Genomic DNA, 21,227 nt, shown 5'->3' with positions numbered 1-21,227 from the left:
TTAAAGAAGGCTCTGTGGTAGCAAATGAAGCAAGACCAGAGACTTCCATTTGATCTTGTGGGAACCCAGACTGATAATGATGAAAAAATCACACTGTGAGTGCTGGATGTCAAACCTGTAACTATGCACTTACAGTGGGTGCATCCACTTTACTATGCACAGATATCAATAAAGTAAATTAAAAATTCTTATTTGTCTGTATGTGTGTACCACATACACAGCCTATAAAGAACAACTTGTACAGCTAGTTCTATCAGTGGATTCCAGGGATCCTAGTTGGGCTATCAAGCTTGCTGGCAAGCACTTTTATCTGATAAGCCATTTTGCCAGCCCAGTAAGGTATATTTTTAAGAGGCTACAGATTAATTATGACCCACTAGGCAGAGAGGAATCCCTAAATTCACACTGAGTTGCATGTATGAGGCACCTCAAACACTAATCTGAAGAAGAGGGTTGGGTCAGTAAAGTAAGATCAGGATGCAGAGGTGTTCTCAGAGCTCTAGGTCCCTCCTATAATGTGTCAACAGTATGTGCTTACAGTTTACACTAGCTCCAGGTATTCATACACTTAGGAAATACAGCAGCCATGTCAACAGCAAGTACTGTCTCAACCAAGGAATGACAACACATCTGTACTTCTTTCTCTAACTAGGTTTAGATGAGCTTGACAATACAGAACCCACGAATATGAAGGGTGCACTATTCTTCTGGCTGAGAAAGTTGCAGGAATAAATCAGAAATGACCACATCTCTGGATTCCAGAACAGAGCAGATGGCGGGAGGCACACCCATTATGCCAGCTTACCTGCCTTCCTTTTCCGTTTTGCAGGGACACGAGGTGTCAAGGGACGCTGGTATACAGCAGTGCTCAGCCCAGTGGCGACAGCCTCAATAGTTTCATCCAGCAGAGAAGACATGAGGTACCTTGGCACATGCTGCATACAAGGGACAGCACCACTCAGTGGTTGACCACCCTTTCCAAGGATGGAACACTGAGCTGGGCCCTGTGAGTAGATCTTGTCAGTGCAGACTCCCTTTTAGATCCCTGAATATGGTGCAAACTGACCAGAGAAGCCAGAACAGTTTAAGACTGGAACTACCTCTCAACCAACAGTGGACAGCATGATCACAAGGAAAGTGGTTCCTTGCAGAGTTCTAGAAGGGAAGATCAGGGCAAGAATGGACTAAAGGGTTCAGCTGCTATCAAGAAGCAAATAGAGGTCTAAGCAGGAAGGAAGTGGGCAGGTGGGAGCCAGGAGCAGAGCCCCAGGTGAGGCAGGCATGTATTGAGGAGGGCCTAGCAAGGAATAGGGAATGAGCCAGCAGATAGAAAACAAAGGAGTAAGTGAGAAAGAGCAGCCCCCAACACTATCCTGCATCCAGGGCACACAAAGAGGGATGGCAAGCACGAGCTGAGACTCAAGTGCAAAACTGGAGGTTACAGAGACAGGGCACAGGATGGAAGACAGTTCCCAGTCCTTCAACCCATTTGGAACTTGAACCACAATGTCACTATACTGACCACATGAATATGACTTCACAGAAAGAACTTTTAAGCTCCCTCAGTACTCAGAACAGGGGCCACGGTCATCTAACAGTGAGTGCCAGGAGCCAGACATGAGGAAGATAATCTCTTGTGCCCTGAAGGGGTGAAGAGCCAGTAAGTGGCCTTTTTCACACTAGAGGATATTTCCCAAATCATCATCCCATCCATCAAAGTGTTAGAGAAGGCAGTCCCTCTGGTCCTGCTGGCACACAGGTGAAACACAGTACTTTCAATAGACTCACCTACTCTTTTGCAGATTAACTACATGCATGCTAGGCCTGCCATGTGACAATGCTATGGGCCCTTTACTGCCAGTGGTATCTCTTCAGTTCAGTTCCCAATCCCTGAGACCACCCTGTTTAGACCCAGCCACTTACCTGGACTCTTCTGGCAGAGGAGATCCGGTTTCGGTTCACAGTTGCCCTCACTCTCTCACTCTGCCGTGTCCTAGCGATGGCCCGGGTCCTGCCTACTCGAGGCCGAAGCCTACTGGTAGTAGGCACTACATCAGCCAGTAGCAAGGAGACCTCCTCATCGCTCACAGGAGCTGCATCTTAGAAGAGAGCCGTGGGCTGCTGGGTCATGTACACTACATATCACAAGCTTTTCCCAGTTAGCCTTAACAACTTAAAGCCCAAACTGACAACTTTTCATGACCTCCAAAGGTTAAATTCCTCCAGCTCCTACCAAGGAATTCAAAGAAAGCCCTCTCCCTGATGAAAGTTCTCCCCACATAACGAGTCTAGATTTTCTCCAAGGTCCTTCTCTAAAACTGACAATAGGAAAACCCAAGTGCTCTGCAGGAAAGGACAGCACATTACCATGAGTGGGATCAACACCAGGGACTGCACACTCTGGGCAGAACCATTCATCCACAGGCACCTCCTGGAGAGGAGGGTCCAAACATTCCATGTGGTACCTATGGGAACAACAGTTCAGTGCCAGTCTTAGCCTTGGACCTCAAGTCTCACAAGAAACCACATTGCAAAGACTAAATACTCCAGTCTGCAATGACTCCTGCCAACGGCTGATCACTTCCACATGTTATGGGGTCCTCAGTCTAAACAAAGTCCCTGCCTCTAGTCCCCACTCCCAAGGTGGGCCACAGAAACTCTAATCTCCTCTTTGACCCACTGTGTCTGGCAGGAGATGACTAAGTGACCTTTCTTTACAGAGAGTGTTCTAAGGGGCTGGGGAAAGAACGCTTGCCTAACAAAAGTCTTGTTCCATGCTGGCAGAGAGACCATCTTATCGTCCTGTCCAATCACATTTCACCTGACTGGCCATGCTTCTATCACACCATGCCATAAGTCTCCTTCAAGACCACCAAGAACAGGGCATGGAAAGTGTCAGAGAGATGAGCAAGAGGCTCCTAAAGAGGGCACCCCAAGAAACCCTGCACCCAGTCCCTAACTTATTCTAGGCTTTTCTCTGTCCATATCCTTTGTTTTGTTTTGTTTTGTTTTGTTTTGAGTCAGGGTCTCACTATGTACCTTGGCCTGCCTGGAACTCACTATGTAGGATAGGCTGGCCTTGAACCCATAGCGTTGGGATTAAAGGTGTGAGCTACTATGTTCTGTCTCAGGTCTTATTTTTAAATTCTTCCCTTCAAGATTCCCAGGAATAAACTTTGGGAAATGCTGTGCTGACACTTTACATTTTTTCTTTTTCTTAAAAAAAAAAAAAAAAATTGAGATTCGTTATCTTAACCCCAGAGCCGGGCAAGTGTGCACCTTTAATTCCAGAACTTGGGAGGCAGAGGCAGGTAGAACTTTGTTAGTTTAAGGCTAGCCTGGTCTACAGAGCTAGTTCCTAGGCAACCAAGGCTACATAAACCCTGTCTCAAAAAACAAACAAAAAACAAAACAAACAACAAAAAAACCCAAATAAACCAAAACCACCACAAAACAAACAGAAAATCCACAACAACAAAAAACCCACAAAACAAAGTATATGAATGTGCACACGAGTATGTACCTGGGAGCTATCGGTGGTTAAAAACTACTGCATCAGTGGTGGGAACTGAAAATTCTCCACAATCAGGTGTCTGACCCTCACTGGAATGTCACATGAAATGTGGTCCACCTTACATCATATACCAGCACAAAACTTTCTTCTCTTAAGTTCTCATCTCCCTGCCAACATGGGCCTTTAACGTTCAGTCGTAATTCCTTAAAACTCAAAGACAACCTGTACTTATTTCACAAAATACCAATGTGTGCAACATGCGCCCTCTGCCTCAAACATCTATAGAAAGTCTTCTGATTCCATTTCAAAATTAATGAGAAATTTTAGACTTGAGAGTTGAAAGAATCTATGAAGATATAGAAAAATGTAAAAGTCAACTGTATTTCAGTGCTTAGAAGTACAATAATCACTAATATATGTTAACTTTAATATCTTAGATCTATCAGGACTTTAATACTCACACTGGTGCATCTGCTAAGTGAAATACATAAACCAATATGAAATTTACAAGTGTAATTCTTGGTTAAAACAAAACAAAACTTCATGAAGATAGAGAAATCCCCAGAAAGTCCTGGTCAATTACTAGAAACAAAACCCTGATTTACAGCATTAACAGATGCAGGCTTAGAAGTTGACACCTGCAATAGAGAACTGACACGTATTTGAAGCCAATTTGGCTTATAATTTAAGTACCTATGTCAAAAAAAAAAACCCAATCAAACAAAAACAAACAAAACAGAATTAATAGAATTAGGTGTGGAGTGTGCACTTGTAACCTCAGCACTCAGAAGCGGGGGCAGGAGGGCTGCTTGAGTCTAGTAGTTGGAAGCACACACAGGCAACAGAAAGGATTCCCATCTCACAAATAAACAAGCCAGCCAAGGTTGTAGATGCTTCTAATTCTAGCACTCGTGAGGCAGAAACAGGCAAACCTGGTCTGCACAGCGAATTCTAGGCCAGGCAGGACTATACGGTCAAATCCTATCTCAAAATAAATCAACCCACAAATTGAGAAGAGGCCCTGGATGCTTGTAGGACTTGAGTTTAATCAGTAAGGTAGGGACAATGTGGCAATACATGGATTCAAACAAATTTTCAGAAAGAGGGATCCCAAGCCTATGGAGTATCATCACCAAGGCCAGCTAGGTCCAAGTGTTGGAGAAAGGGCAGCAGCAGGCAGGTGGATCTCCCAGAGCCTGCAAGACAAGCTGGTAGTCCCTGTACCGACTGAATTTCTACAGGCGTAAGAGGGCCCAGGTGATCCCTGTGCCTCGAGATGATCAAAGTCAGCTCCTGGGTACAAACTGTACACCAAAGTCCAGCCAGTGGAGCCAGCACAAATGGCAGCACAGAAGAACCCCAGTGACAGGAGAGCAAGGGCAAATGCAGAAAGCAGCTCCCAGCTTCCAGCATGGACAGTAAAAAGCCTGCACACACATCGAAACTGCTGTTTTCTGCCCTAGGAAACACTGCAGATTTACCAGCCTCACCATCTGGAGAAAAATATTTCTGTAACTGGCCATAATTTTATAGCAGGACAATACAGTCAAACCCTGTCTCAAAATAAATCAATCTGCAAATTAAGAGAGAAGAGGCTGAAAAATCTTTCTAACCAATAGCCAAGGACCTAGCAAGAGGCTAGGGAGTCCAGTTCCATCTTAAAGACCAAACAGTGAGCAAAGAATACAAGCAATGTCCCAGAAGACAGGGTCACAGGCATAAAGTGACCTCAAGTACATCAAAAGGCAAAAGGAGAGAGAGCTAGAGATGGTTCACAGTTAAAACCACATCGTTCTTGCAGGGCACAAGGTTCCCACTTCAGGCAACTTACACCCATCTGTAATTTCAGCTCCAGAGTGATCCAAAGCCTCTGGCTTCCACAAACACCTATTTTCACATGTACATACCCACATATGTAGACCACACATAGAGAAAATAACAACAATAATAATGATAAAAAGATCTAGGTGGTCAAGATGATCCAGTCCCAAGAGCAACCCCTCAGCCAGCCTGCCCTCTTTCCTAAGGTGAGTCTACTCTCCTGCCTTTTTTCCTTGGCCTTGATAAACTGCATGGCCTTTGAGCAGCCTCAAGGAAGTATAGAAACAGGAGCCAAGAGAGGTATCAATGTCACTGTCTATGATTCACAGGGCCTTACTCCACAATGGAGTCCTGACCATGACAAACTTAACAGCCTGCAGGGGAGGTACAAGGTGCCAGTACCCTTACCCGGCATCGCAGCCATCACACAGTAGGAGCCGGTCCTCACGATCACTCCTGCCACACACCTCACAAAAGGTCGGGTCTTCTTCCTCAGCCTCACAAGCTCTAGTGTTTTCTACTGGAATCTGAAGACAGAAATACTGGTCAATGAATGTACCCTCAAAATCTGAGTGGTCAATTCATAGGACAACATGTATCTAATCTAAAGTAAATCTACTGACCTAAGATCTATTTGGGCTGTGTGCTGGCTAAAATGTCAACTGGGACATGTTAGCATCATTTTAGAAGAGGAAATCTCAGTTGAGAAAATACTCCTATCAGACTGGCATATAGGTAAACAGGGTGTCATGTTCTAGCCAGCTCATTGTAGATAGTGTCACCTTCGGGCTGATGGTCCTGTGGTGCTATAAGCAGGCTGAGAAAACCACAGGGAGCAAGCCAATTAGCAGCACTCCTCCATGGCTTCTGCATCAACTCCAGGTCACTGCCCTGACTTCCTTTGATGCTGACCTATGATTCGGAATGTGTAAGAAAGTCGGGCAGTGGTGGGACATGCCTTTAATCCCAGCACTTGAGAGGCAGAGGCAGGTGGATTTCTGAGTTCGAGGCCAGCCTGGTTTACAGAGTAAGTTTCAGGACAGCCAGGGCTACACAGAGAAACCCTGTCTGGGGGGTGGGGGGGGGGAATGTAAGCAAAACAAACTCTTTTTGCTCCAAGTTACTTTTGGTTATGATGTTATCACAAACAAACAGAAACCCTAAGACAGGCTCTATGGACCCACAACCTGAATAAACAAATATATGGTATGCTAACTAGTCTTATGTCAATTTGATACAAGCTAGAGTCATCTGAAAGACTGAGAAAAATGACTCCATAAGATCCAACTGTAAGTCATTTTCTTAAGAGATTGATGCCCAGCCCCTTATAGGTGGTATCATCTCTCTGCTGGTGGTCTTGGGTTCTATAAGCAGACTGAAGGCTGGGCATGGGTATCACATGTGTTTAATCCCAGTACTCTGGAGGCAGAGGCAGGCAGATCTCTGTGAGTTTGAGGCCAGCTTGATCTACAAATCTGAGTTCCTAGACAGCCAGGGCTGAGAAACTCTATCTCTAAGAAACAAAACAAAAACAAAATCAAAAACAAAGCAAGCAAGCAAGCAAGCAAGCAGGCTGAGCAAGCCATAAGGGTAAGCGCTCCTCCACAGCCTCAATAGCATCAGCTCCTGCCTCCAGGTTCCTACCCCGTTTCAGTTCCTGTCCTGACTTTCTTCAATAAGGAACAGCAATATCTAAGTGTAAGCCAAATAAACCTTTTGCTCCCCAACTTGCTTTTTGGTCACAGTGTTTCGTTGCAGCAACAGAAACCCTAAGACACATGGTGACCTTCATGTTGTCTTCACTGAACGACAGGTAACTAAAGGAAAAGTAAAAAGCAAGAACTGTACTAGGGGCCAGAAGAGGTGGTGCAGGCTTTTAATCACAGCACTTGGGAGACAGGCAGGTGGATCTCTGTGAGTTTGAAGTCATCCTGGTCTACAACAAGTTCAGAACAGCCAGGGCTACACAAAGACCCTGTCTCTAAAAAAACTAAACAACCAAACAACAATCGTGAGCCTGTGATGCAAGGAATACTTCATGGTACAGATTTACCAGTGCTATGAATGCCAGACATGGGTGGGGAGAGCACATGACAACTTTAAAGCAGAAGCCACAACAGCTCTACAGAAAAAGCTCAATAACACTCCTACCATGTAGCTCAGTGGCAGAGTGCTTGCCCAGCCACTGGTCCTAGGCTCAGTCACCACCAGCAAAGGATCAGAAAGTGAAGAACAAGATAACTGAAATTTCTTTTGCTTTATTGGTGTTATTTATCTAAAAAAATTGTTTGTTTTTTGTTTTTAGTTTTCCAAGACAGAGTTTCTCTATGTGTGGTCTGTCCTGGAACTCTGTACAATGGGCTAGACTTAGACTTGATCTGCATATGTCTCTGCCTCCCCAATGCTGGGATCAAAGGTGTGCGCCACCACCTTTCATCAGGCTGTTGTTTTTAAGATCTCACTATGTGCTGGGTGGTGGTGGCACATGTCTTTAATCCCAGCACTTTGGAGGCAGAGGCAGGAGGATTTCTGAGTTCTAGGCCAGCCTGGTCTACAGAGTGAGTTCCAGGACATACAGAGAAACCCTATCTCGAAAAAAACCAAAACAAAAAACCAAAAACAACAACAAAAAAAAAACCCCAAAGATCTCACTATGTTTTCTTGGCTATCCTCAAGCTCAGAGATCCACCCCCTACCAGTACTGAAATTAAAGGTGCGCACAACCTCACTAAGGCCAGTTGATGCACAGTTAAGAATCTGTCTCAAAAAAACACAAGGGCTATGTATGTAGTGGTAGCACTTTAATTCCTGCATTCTGGAAGGAGAGGCAGGTAGATCTATCTCTGTGAGTTCAAGGCCAGCCTGGTCTACATAGTAAGACCCTCTCTCAAACAAGTTGTAGGTCTTGGTTGTATAGCTTGCCTAGCATGCACAAGGCCTGGAATTTAATCCATGGAAAGGAAGAAAAAAAGAAAGGCGGTGAGAGGGAGGGACAGAAAGACAAAGAAAAAAGGAAAGAAGGGAGGGAGTAAAGAAAGAAGGAAAGGCCGGGCGGTTGTGGCGCACGCCTTTAATCCCAGCGCTTGGGAGGTAGAGGCAGGTGGATTTCTGAGTTCGAGGCCAGCCTGGTCTACAGAGTGAGTTCCAGGACAGCCAGGGCCACACAGAGAAACCCTGTCTCGAAAAAACCAAAAACAACAACAACAAAAAAAAAAAAAGAAAGAAAGAAGGAAAAGATAGAGAAGAGAAAGGGGGACAGGGAAGGGAGGGGGGGAGGGGAGGGGACAATAAATAATAAGCAAAAACACCCTTCATTCCAGCCTCAACAGTACTTTCCAAACTTCAGTGCACATGGCCCTTTGTCCCACTCTACTGCAACCTCACACATGCCAAGACTAAATAAAGGAGACAGAGCAGAGAGAAGCTCTGTAGTAAGACGGGTGAGAAACAGAAGCCCAGGAACCCCTACCATCTCCATGACTCTGCACCCTATGCCCCCAAAATATGGACAGTCCTAGCCCTAGGCTTTGCTCAGGGTGGAAAAAGGATGCCCAAGTCATTCCTTTCAAGCTTAATTGAACTGACAACCACCTTACAAGAAAAGCAAGTAATCATGTCGAATCATGATCCTTCCTATAAGAATACAAGCAGGGATAGGCAGCATCTACACTTACCTTCTTTAAGATTTTACCATTAAACTGGGCTCGAATACAAATACATTTAAATATTGTTCGATCAACGGGACAGGAGTTGGCATTCTGTAAGAAATAAAGATTGGATCAGAATCTGGCATAATCCCCTTCATTACTCATCAATTACTTACTATAATCACTTATTACTACTGTCTTCAAAATAAAGAATTTACTTAACAACCAACAATCTTAAGCTGAATGTGGTAGCACCTGCTCATTATCCCAGCATTTGGGAGGCTGAGACAGGAGGATTGTGAATTTGAGGCCAGCCTGATCTACAGAGTATATCTGAAAAAAACAAATTAAAAAGTTATTTTTATTAGTCAAGTAGTGGTAGTGCATACCTTTAATCACAGCACTTGGGCGGCAGGTGGCAGGAGGCAGAGGCAAGTGGATCTCTCTGAGTTTGAGGCCAGCTAGGTCTACAGAGAGAGTTCCAGGACAGCCAGGGATACACAGAGAAACCCTGTCCTGAAAAACCAAAAATGATTCTTTTTACACTGAAATCTGTATCGATAGCTTTGGTCTCAGTTAAGGTCCTATGCTAAGATGCTAGAACTGGGTGAAGAGAACTTGAAGTCACCATGCTACTGAGGGAGAAAGGTCAACAAGCTGGATGCATGCTCCCATGGTGTCGTGTTAGTGAGACGGGAAGGAGAAGACCGAGTACAAGGCACTTCAGCCCGTTTGTGGCTGTCCCAGATCTTCTCTTAGACCTCTGTGAACTGCTCCCGGGACTTGAGCACTCTGGTACCTTTTCAGCATCTTTTTTTAGTGTGTATGCTAATCAGATGCATGAGATTTTTTTTTCTTGTCTGTTCAGCTGAAGAATATTGTATACAATAAAACATACCCTATTTAGCTGTGTACTCCATTAAATTCTGATAAACGTATAAATTGAGAGCCACCCAGGTCTGCCATCTTTCTTCTATGTCCTGCCACTAGTTATGTGAGAATCAAGGCACTGTATTTTCCCTGGTTTGGCTGACTCAATATTAATTTCCCTCTCCCCCACCCACTCTTTTTCGTGAAAATGTTTGAGACAGGGCATCATTCTGTGGCCCAGACTTACTAGGTAACCAAAGCCAGCTTCAAATCCATTGCAATCTTTTGAAATGCTAGGAATTACAGCTGTGCGTCACATGCCTATAATGTGAGTTTATTTATTTTTACACTTATCTATTTATGGGTGATAGGGAAGGATATGTGTGTCATAGCACACATAAAGAGACCAGAAAACAATGTGCTTGACTCTCCGTCTACCACCATGGGGTTCTGGATGGAACTTAAGTCCTCAAGCCTGGCCTTTAAGTGCTTTCCCTGCTGGCCAGCCCAACAGACTGACTTTGAGAGATAAGACCAGAGGACAGCTTGTAGAAGGCAGTGCTCTCCTTTCATGTGGCTGCTAGGGATCAAACTTAGGTTGTCATGCTTGATGCAAGATCCTTTACTGCTAAGCCATCTCCTCAACCCTGATTTTATTTTTTTTAATTTTTATAATTTTATTTTTATTTTATGTACACTGGTGTTTTACCTACATATATATGTGTGAAGGTGTCAGATTCCTGGAGCAGGACAGTTGTGACCAGCTATGTGGGTAGTGGGAACTGAACACAGGTCCTCTGAAAGATCAGCCAGTGCTCTTAAGTGCTAAGCTATCTCTCCAGTGCCCCTGATTGATTATTTCTCATTTATCTATCGACCCAATCCTTGGTTTTTTTGAAGAGGTTTTTCTGTATAGCCTGGTATCCTGGAACTGGCTCTGTAGATCAGGCTTGCTCAAGCTCAGAGATCCACCTGCCTGTGCCATCCCAGTGCTGGGATTAAAGATGTGTATGACCACCCCCCATCTCCCTGACTTTTTTTTTTTTTTTTTTTGGCTTTTCTAGGCAGGTTTCTCTGTGTAGCCTTGGCTGTCCTGGAACTCACTCTGTAGACAGGCTGGCCTTGAACTCAGATTCACCTATCTCTCCTTTCTAAATGCTGGGATTACAGGCATGTGTCATCACATCCAACCTCTTACTGTTCAATTTAAATATGAAATAACTTAATCTGAATCTAATCGGCTAGACTCACAAAAGAACAAACAAAGAAGTTTGACACAACACCACAATAAGCTAACCTGGCAGAACTGTGGACACAGGAAAGGCATTTGCCATCTACATACCACTTACAGTAAACTTCAGAGACATGCCTAAGCTACTTGGGGAGAACAAGAGGAGTATCAGAGGCCTGTCTCCTATAACCTTGCTGAAATTGTTCACAACACTGCCAGTATCACTGGGGGCAGACAGAAAAGCAGGCAATAAGAACTCTTATTTTGACCTTTTTTTTTTTTTTAAGGATGGGATGGCTCAACAGGTAAGAAAATTTGTTATGCAAACACAAGGACCCAAGCTCAGATCACAACGTCCACATAAAAACCTGGGCAAGATTATTGATGCATCTCTTAATGCTAATGCCATGAAGAATGAGAGAATTTCTTGGGCTTACTGGCTGCCTATCTAGCTGTAGCTTCAGTAAAAGATCCTGACTCAGGCTGGAGAGATGGCTTAGCGGTTAAGAGCACAGGCTGCTCTTCTAGAGGTCCTGAGTTCAAATCCCAGCAACCAAATGGTGGTTCACAACCATCTTTAATGGGATCTGATGCCCTCTTCTGGTATGTCTGAAGACAGCTAAAGTGGACTCATATAAATAAATAAATTAATTAAAAAAAAATCCTGACTCAAAAGAATAATTCGGAAAGGAACAGAGCAGGATACCTGACCCTTTAGCCTCTACATGTAAAGACAGGTACACACCACATACCCGTACACACATAAAACTCTTTGCCAATGGGTGAAGGCCCAGGCAATTCTCCTGAAAGTTCACTGCAAGGTAGGCAGCATGATGCAAGCTTGTCTCTTATTACTTGCCATCATAACTGAGTAATCACACTTATACCATTTCAGTATCTACAGAGGCTGTTTCACAGTTACTATGTGAAATTGCCTCAGAATTTGTGTCCTACTCCTCAGAAAAGCCAGTGTCATCCTCTCTCCCCCAGACACGTCCCCACAGTGCTGAGGACCCAGGACTCAGCCCTGTGTTCACTTTTGCTGTGGAGAAGAAGGCCTAGTCATAAGGGGTAGGAGTAACCCAGTGAAAAGCCAACTCACCCTGGACCACTCGATGATGCAGTCCAGGCAAAAATAATGGGCACAGGTCTCTGGGGTGCCCACAGCCTGGTCTCTAAATGCATTGAGGCAAATGGGGCAGCTCTCTGCATCATCATCAGAATTGGGTGCACTGCTAGCTTCGAGCTTCCCTTGAGTCTCCATTGCTGCCGTTGCCATTTCTACTCCATCTTCTGAGTCTTCAGAACCTTGGATAAAAGCAAATGTTCTACTTTTAGTAAACACAGAAACGAGTGCTCAAGGACTGTCCTTAGGCGGAGTGAAGCTATACTCAGGACACTAGCCTCTAGCCAGAATCCTAGCTCCTCCTGAGACATGTCTTCCTACCTACCTGCAAGGGCACACTCACACAGTACCCACTCTGAGGAGCCAAGCTCCTCACCTGAAGCCTCCCTGTCAATAGCTGCCCTGAACTAAGGGGACAGAGATTCTTGGCTAAGTGATTACACCAGCTCCTCACACCTGAGCCTCCAGGAAAAAGAGAAGTTAGGTAAAGAGCTACCACAGGCTTCAGAGAAGATGGTGCTAATGACTAAACCACCAAGGGTTGGGGATTTAGCTCCATGATAAAGCATTTGTTTAGCAAGTGCAAAGCCCTATGTTTAGTTTTCAGCTCTGAGGATGTGGAGAAAACAAAATAATGACTACGCCTTTAAGAATGCCCCCTTGAGACAACAACCCTTGCATAGCTGCACCAGTCTTTCAACCCAGTGACCACAAATATCTGCTATTAGATAAGACCTCCTTCTTGGGCATCTTTTCCTTCCTTGTGGAATAAAGACAGACGATTCCTAACTGGATTAGTGACTATAGAAGATCTGGTAAGTTTTGGCATTATGAAGCAGGGCCAGGTCAGGAGGAAAATATGAAGATACATTTAGCAAACATTGCAGTTAACAAACAAACTCCTATGAACTACTAAACACCTATTACAGGGACCAGACAAGCAGATCCTCACTGGGGTTCAGAATTTGCTTCTTTGTGGGTGGGACTAACAAAGGTGCTAGGCTGCCCTTCTTGAGAACCCTGATGCCAACCCATAAAGTGGAACTAACCCTAGCTGATCAATCCTTCCTATTAATCCTAGCTGATCAATCTTTTTAAAAGATTTTTAAAAACCAAACTAAACCAAACAAACAAAAAACATTTGTTTATTTATTGGGCAGAATGAGGGTAAGTTATGGAAACTGTTTCTCTTTTACCATGTCAATTTCAGGAATTGAGCTCAAGCTGCCAGGCTTGGTGGCAAACACCCTTATTTACTTAGCAATCTTGCCAGCTCCTACTGTTCTTTTTTTTTTTTTTTTTTTTTTTTTTTTTTGAGCCAATGTCTCGTGTAGCCCAAGCTGGCTATGTGGATGAAGATGACCATGAACTCCTGATCCTCCTGCCTCTACACAGGTGAGCACTTCCGAAGCAGAGGCTGTTCTTGCTGGCATAGAAGGACACAAACAGCTAACATGCACTCCCAAAGGAGGGGATAACACAGTAGCTAGGAATGGTCTGCTAACAACCAGCTAGAAAATGGAGCTTCATTCTTTCAAATCATGAGGAATCTGCCAATAGGCAGAAAGGGCTTGGAAGACGATTGAAGCTCAGAAGAGGAACATAGCCCGTCTAACACTGTGAAGTCACCTGGTGATACCTGAATAAGAGACCTACTCAGGTGAAGCTGGGTGGTGGTGGCACATGTCTTTGATCCCAGCACTCAAGAGGAAGAAGCAGGCGTATCTCTCTGAGTTCAAAGACAGTTTGGTCTACAAATTGAGTTCAGGGCTACATAGAGAAATCCTGTCTCAAATAAACAAGAAACAAAGTAAAACAACAACAAAAAATAAAGAGAGACTCAGTTGTTCCATAGAAACATGTAATAAACATACTGTCCCTAGCTCCTGAGTTGTGGTCATTTGCTATACCACAGAGAAAAATTGATGAAAGAGATTTTGAAAGATCATGACATCCATAGCAGAATGACAAATAACTCTAGCTTTCCCCTGTAAGTAAAAGCTCATGGCAGCTGAATCAAATAGAAGCCAGATGGATCTGCTTCTTCCTCTGCAATCTGAAGGTATGCACCTGGGCATCTTGTTTTGCCTGATTTCCATAGTGCATGCGCACGCCTTTAATCCCAGAACTTGGGAGACAGAGGCAGGCGAATCTCTGAGTTCGAGGACAGCCAAGGCTACACAGAGAAACCCTGTCTCGAAAAAAAAGAAAAAGAAAAAAAAGAAAAGAAGCTGGGCAGTGGTGGTGCATGCCTTTAATCCCAGCACTTGGGAGGCAGGGGCAGGCGGATCTCTGAATTCGAGGCCAGCTTGGTCTACAGAGTGAGTTCCAGGACAGCCAGGGCTATACAGAGAAACCCTGTCTTGAAAAACCAAAAAAAAAAAAAAAAAAAAGGGGGGGGGGGGGCTTATCCTAGTCCTTCACAAAAGCTCATCTGAGGCTTTGAATCTCTACATCATCTCTCCCTAATGCTCCCCAGCCCAGCCTCCACAAGTACATGGCTAACTCCTGTCCATTCGGCTGTGCTTAGGTGTATCTCTCTAAAAGCTCCTTCCTTCCTTCCTTACTGTTGAAGTCCACCCCTATCCCCAATGGCACACACCCACTCTGAGCATCTATCTCTGATTACCTCAGCTGGTCTGTACCACTAGATAGTGAGCTCTGGAATACCAAGAATCCTGGCTGAATGGGTCTCACCTTCAATCTGGTTCACAAAAAGTTTCTGGCCATCAAAAATCTCCAAACTTTAGGAAAGGATGCCAGAGCTACCCAACAGTGCCTGACATCCTCTGTCCCCAGAATCAGCAACTGTTCAACTCTGCTGAGGATAGGACAAGCCTACCTCAATGCTGGAAACAGGCAAAAGAGCTCTATCTGTGCCATTAATCCAGGACAGACTAATTCCTTAGTCCACACTCAGAATAAAAAGAAAAAAACCTGGCCAGGCATGGTGGTAACATGCTTCTAATCCTAGTAGTTTAGAAGGCTGAGGTGGAAAGATTGCCAGGAATTTTTTTTTTAAAGATTTAATTATTATGTATACAGCATTCTGCCTGTATGTATTCCTACAATCCAGAAGAGAGTACTAGATCTCATTATAGATGGTTGTGAGCCACCATGTGGTTGCTGGGAATTGAACTCAGGACCTCTGAAAGAGCAGACAGTGCTCTCAAGCTCTGAGCCATCTCTCCAGCCTAGACTGCCAGGAATGTGAGGTTTGACTATGGAGTGAATTCAAGGCTGGCTAGCTTTGGAAAACTGGACAGTCATATCAATACAAGGTTACTTAACTCACAGTCAGTTCTACTCCACCATGATGAGTACTGTCCTAATTACAAGGGTTACCTCTCTAGAACACTCTCATCAAAAGGCTATAATGAAATTAAAGTAAAAGTAGGTGCTTTGAGCCTGCCGCCAGAAGGAAACCTGAGATTAATAGAAGCCTCAGTCCAATTGAGCCCTCTCTTTGTATACTGGCTAATTTTATGTCAATTTAACACAAGTTAAATTCATTTGGGAAGAGAGAACCTCAATTGAGAAAATGTCCCCCAACCAGATAACCCTGTAGAACATTTTCGTAACTGATGTTGTAGAAGGGCCCAACTCAGTGTTGATAGTGTCACCCTGAGCTGGTTGTCCCCGGGCACTGTAAGAAAGTAGATTGAACAAATCTAAGGAGCAAGCCAGTAAGCAACACTCCCTCATGTCCTTTGCATCACTTCCTGCCTTGAGCTCCTGACCTTTCTACCTTAGATGATGGACCACAAGTAGGAAGATGAAACAAACTCTTTCCTCCCCAAGTTGCTCATGGTCATGTTTTATCACATTAACTGAAACCCTAACTAAGACAGGTGAGAAAGGTAGCCATAGGTGGGTGGGGCCATGCCAACCACATAGAGCCCTCCCAGACTGCCCATAGGCCAGGGTGGCCATGAAGGTATTCTGGAGTAGAGGTGTGTCATTCAAGCATTATTCTTCGCATGAGTTCCAAGTTATAAACTTTCTCCAGGGCACAGAAGCTAGAACTTTCTTAATAATACCACAGAATGAGCTTGTTGAATAAGCAAAAAATGAGCTACAAGACAGGACTTATACCCTTTGTCCTAAAAGAGGTCCAGGCCACATGCCCCTAAGAGCCTGCTAAGCTGTCTTGCACCTGGATGATACTAGTAGTTGGCCCTTGTGAAATGAATAAAGGTTACCAACACCTCCCTGCTCATCCTCTCAGAGCTCCAGCTTCCCCATATTTTCCCATGGCTTATGTTGCTCAATGTTCTTAGATATTTTCCCAGAAGAGATACCCACAGAATTCTATCACTAAAATTAACTTTAAAAACTAAAAACTGCAGCAGAAACCAGTTGTTGTTCCTGTGACAGGTGACATACTAAGAGATTCAAGGCAACTGGCTCAAATGCCTACAATCTTACCAGATCTATCCTCTGGGTCTTCCTCTTCAGACAGCCCCTCTGTTTCTTCCCCATCTGTGTCATCATCCTGCTCACTGCCTGTATCATCTTCAGAGTCTCCACTTTGGCCATTGCTGCTTTCTTCTAGATCACAAGGTGAAAAGCACAGGCCCCAAAGGCAGTGTCAAAGCAGAGAGCCAAAACCACTCCAGGTATATAGAGGTACACTACCAGGCTACCATGGTGGGGTTGGGGTGGGGGTAGGGGAAGCATGGAGAGGTTGGGGGGGGGTGGCTAGAGAGATATAAAATGGGGAAAATGAGTCACATTACTCTGAATTTATGTTGCTAGCATTGAAAATAAGACAAAGTGGTTTGAAATACAGCTCAGCTAGTAGAATGTACATGCCTAGCATGATCAAGCCCTGGGTTCATCTCCACAGCACCACACAAAATTAGGTATAGTGGTGCACATCTGTAATCCCAGCATTTTGAGAGGTGGAAGCAAAAGGATCAGATGCTCAGGATCATCCTCAGCTACACAGCAAATTAAAAGGCCATTCTGGGATACAAGAAACCCAGTCAAAAACAAACAAATGAAACCATGTAACCCTTTAGTCTGGAGGTTTAATCTAACTGCAGTTAGAAGCCATCCTATTCTACAAAGCAAGGCCCTGTTCCAAAAACTAGAGCCCAACAATACAGTCTTACTAAGCATGCAAGAGGCTTTAGGTTCCATCCCTGATCCTCCCTCCTCACAAAAAGACCAAACACAATGCCATGTGATTGTAGTCTTAGCTACCAGCAATTTGGGAGGTTGAGTTGGGCTGATCACATGAGTCAAGAAAGTTCAAGGATAGTCTGAACCACACCATCTCAAAAACAAAACAAAAAAAGCAAACAAAAAGACTGAGTGTTCTATACTTCTGTAACAACTTTTTTCTTAAGGATGAAAGTGAAAGCTGACATTTAAGCTCCCAAGAGGAGCTAAGTAACCTGGAGAAAGCACCAGGTGCTATTCCTTTGCAGACACCCTGCCAGCAGTGGGGTGGGGGAGTCCGGGTGCTTACCAGCATCACTGGCTAGTTCTGAGGAGGCGATTTGTGGGGGTCCATCTGGCCCAGGGCTGTGAGCCACAAGCTCATCCAAATTGTCATCATCCATGGCTGCACATTGGAGTTCACCTCTGAAAGAAACCAGAACCAAATAACTCCAACTTTCCCTGACTATAGAGTCCCCCTCTGAAAGATGCCATTCCCAATAGGGAACCTCCCTGGGGACCTAAGCACTGTCACACATGTAGAATTTGAGCTGTGAGACACAATATACAGTCCCCTAGTCATAAAGCCATGTGCAAATACTAAACATAAACTATATCTTCATAAGAGTCAGTGACTGTCTCTTATTCGAAGCAGGATCTTAACACCTGAGGACTAGCAATGTTTTCACCCAAGCACTCCTGAAGAGTCCTAATCCAAAAATGAACCAGACAGACACCCGAGCTGAAACGGAGCAGCATTTTTCACCCGAGAGCCAGTCATCACAAGGACTCCAGTGACGAGTCACCCATTTGCCTGTCACTAAGTGGGCATGTCATTCTTGGCCAATACTGGACCACTGGCCTCTGCTTGGCTGGCTACCATCAGATTATAAACCTCATGAAGTTCCTGGCTATGGCATTCTGTGGCCCAGGCTGAAAGGCAGAAAATGCTGGGCTGTCCCTTTCCCAATTTGTCAGCTAGGATACCTGCTATGTTTGGACATATTGTCCTCCTTTGCAAGCCACTGTAAGAACAATGTAGAATACCTGTATAAAAGACTTCCTGTCATTTACTTCGAGGCCAACCTGGTCTACAGAGTGAGTTCCAGGACACCCAGGGCTATACAGAGAAACCCTGTCTCCAAAAAACACAAAAAGAAGCTATTCATATACCTGGGCTTTACTCCTCAATGCCACTTACCTTTTCCCAGTTTCTTCCAGAGGAAGCACCTTTCACAGAAAATTCATTTAAAAACGTACTGGCCTATCCTGTGGTACTATATGCTTCCCACCAAGCCTCGTGTCCACAGTCAGAGAGAAACAAGACAAAACAGAAAAAGACAGCCTAAGAAAGCTGTAAGGTAGGGCTCAAGATCAGGGGCTCCAGGTCCTAGATCCTACAGATACAAGCTTGTCTCCATCAGCCTCAAGAACACATAGGCTATACGCTCAAAGCCACTGGGAAGGGTGCAACCCTTCTCCAAGAAGTCAAAGGCCAGGCAAAGGGCTGATGTTCTCTAAACACTGAGGGCATAGCTTAAGGAATGTCAACTGTCACATGTTATTTCTGCCTGGGAAGAGTAAAGGGAGAAGAGTTCTGATAAACCTGATGCTCAGTCAATATGTTGGAAAGGAGTCCTGGCCACAGACTCCTGCTGAAACACCATCTCTGATATTGGAAAAAAGCAGACTGAGATAGACACAGAGCTTTGGCCCATTCATGACGGGGACCTGGGTCCTGTAAGGTGATACAGAGCATGGTCCCAGTTTTCAGAAAAGAGGAGCTATAACTAACTCTGTGAACCTCATCACACCAGTCTTGGCTTCTCTCAGTGCTGAGCGATGCCGCATGTTGCCGTTTTCACTCAGCGTTCTTCCCAAAGGAATGAGTATTGAGTGGTCTATGGGGAGAAAGACGGAATGCTGAGCTGCAAGTCAATCTCAAACTCCAACCGTGTTTCCAACCAGTGGCCAAAATGACATTCACCAGACACGTTACTGTTTTCTGCTGCAGAATACTCCTTCCAAGACACGATGGGGTAACACGGGAGTCAAATACAAGACAGAGGACATAGGTTTGATGGCAGTGTTGGCTCTGCCACTCTGCAACGATGTAACATTGACAAGTGACTTCACCTCTCTGAACTATGACTGTAAAGTTCCAACAGTGGTGCCTACTCGAGAATGCTGTGCGGGCTCCTCGAACTAAGGAATATGATAATCGCGACACCAACCACATTTGGGCAAGTTCAGATTGTGCCGGCCAGGGCGAGGACCATCAGGACAGAAAACAAGGTAGCTAGGGGTCACACTTTTCTTATGCACCAGTCCAGGTCCCCGCACGACCGGACAGGTGGCTGCCACCACGCCCATGGACCTCCTGGTCGCAGCAGGACGTTCCGGGGCTCGGCTAGAGGCCTCAGCCACCCTTCAGTCCTCCGGACCGATCCACGGCCAGCGCGACGTAGGCCTAGCCGGCCCGGAAGGCCATAGACAAAGCGCACGGCTACTGTAGGTTGCCCGCGCGGCCGGACGCGACAGGGACACCGGGCCAGAGCGGCTACCGCACTTACCCGGGAACCTCGCGCCTCCCGGACGCTCCTAGACGATCCCGCCTCTGTCCGAACACGATCGCAAGTAGGCCGGTCAGCCGCCGCCGCCGCCGCCGCCGCCGCGCGCTCCCCGACCCGGAAGTGCACCCACACTCTTCCGGAACTTTCCGCCCTGCCCGTTGGTGGAAACTACTAAGGCCAAAACGGGGAGCAACCCGAGGCGGAGGACGTCGAGACGTTAGAACGTCCCCTCCCTCTCAGAACACTGACTAGCCCACCACAAGTGCTGTCAGAGGAGACCAGTGTTCTGCAGGCCACGTGCTGCCCGAGCTCTTGCCAGTGCACTAGACCAGGCTGTGGTTCTCACCGCAGTGCAGTTGGTACAGTCCGACTCCCCAGACGCCGCCGGATGAATGGGAGCGGCCCCAGGACCACGCCCCCGACCCGTCTCCGCCCACAACTGTCCCGCCCTCCCGTGAGCGCCTCCTCCTGGCGGCTGGACTTTGCCGCAGCCAGCGGCTGCTGGAGCGCTAGAGGAAAGCTTCTGACTGTCCCCTGGGCCTTCTGGTTCCCTTCCAGGAGTATGCAGTTAATCATGATGCATCCTGTATAGGCGGCCTCCTCCGTTCCCTTCAGCCCGGCGAGGGGAGGCACAGTAAATTGTGAACACTGTGAAGAACTTAATTGTATGGCATAAATAATTAATGGAAAGAATGGAACTAGATAGGTGCCGCCTGGCAGCAGAACACTTTCTTGCCTAGCATGCATAAGGCCCTGGTGAGAGGGGAGAAAGTATGAAGCATAATAGGATTAGGGGCAGAAGTATTAGAGGACTGGCCAGTGTCAATAAATTAATTGTTAAGGAGGACCATAGAGCTCAGAGGGAAAATTCAGACTCATAAAACTGAGACTGACCTAGAGGCTGAGGGGCTCAGAGGGTACTGAGGTACTGAACAGGTAGCAATACTGGCTCACTGGACTCAAATGTCCATTTTGTGGTCCAGGGAGCACTGTGGCTCAGATGGCTTTTGATAAGAATAGAAGACATGCCGGGCATGGATGTGGGGCGGGGCAGGACATGGTGGCACAACCTTTAATCTCAGAATGAGACAGGTAGACCTCTGTGAGTTCAAGGCTAGCCTGGTGCACATAGTAAGTTCCAGAACAGCCAGGGCTACAAAGGGACCCTCTTCGTCTCAAAGGAAAGAAAGGACATGGTCCCAGCACTTGGGAGGCAGAGGCAGGGAGATTTCTAAGTTCGAGGCCAGCATGGTTTACAGAGTGAGTTCCAGGACAGCCA

The 21,227-nt window shown here is 45.6% G+C and overlaps 1 protein-coding gene across 2 annotated transcripts in view; it reads right to left on the bottom strand.

The window, feature by feature from the left end:
- Phrf1 (PHD and ring finger domains 1) overlaps positions 1 to 20,338 on the bottom strand; it is a 33,125-nt gene extending 12,787 nt beyond the window's left edge. Inside the window, exons 1-9 of one of the 2 annotated variants that reach the window (XM_031388822.1) lie at positions 19,949 to 20,338; positions 17,686 to 17,801; positions 16,638 to 16,760; positions 12,186 to 12,391; positions 9,010 to 9,093; positions 5,744 to 5,862; positions 2,368 to 2,465; positions 1,924 to 2,099; positions 806 to 935 (exon numbers count right to left, since the gene is read on the bottom strand). In XM_031388822.1, the coding sequence (XP_031244682.1) occupies positions 806 to 935; positions 1,924 to 2,099; positions 2,368 to 2,465; positions 5,744 to 5,862; positions 9,010 to 9,093; positions 12,186 to 12,391; positions 16,638 to 16,760; positions 17,686 to 17,779 (1,030 nt within the window). In that variant the 5' untranslated portion in view covers positions 17,780 to 17,801; positions 19,949 to 20,338. The remainder of the gene's footprint in view (positions 1 to 805; positions 936 to 1,923; positions 2,100 to 2,367; positions 2,466 to 5,743; positions 5,863 to 9,009; positions 9,094 to 12,185; positions 12,392 to 16,637; positions 16,761 to 17,685; positions 17,802 to 19,948) is intronic. The other variant, XM_031388823.1, reaches the window with a different exon arrangement.
- Between the last annotated feature and the right edge of the window lie 889 nt (positions 20,339 to 21,227).

The sequence above is a fragment of the Mastomys coucha genome, unplaced genomic scaffold (genome assembly GCF_008632895.1).
Source record: "Mastomys coucha isolate ucsf_1 unplaced genomic scaffold, UCSF_Mcou_1 pScaffold21, whole genome shotgun sequence".
Taxonomy (NCBI): domain Eukaryota; kingdom Metazoa; phylum Chordata; class Mammalia; order Rodentia; family Muridae; genus Mastomys; species Mastomys coucha.
Note: the sequence above shows the minus strand (reverse complement) of the source record. Positions and strands in the feature narration are given on the sequence as shown.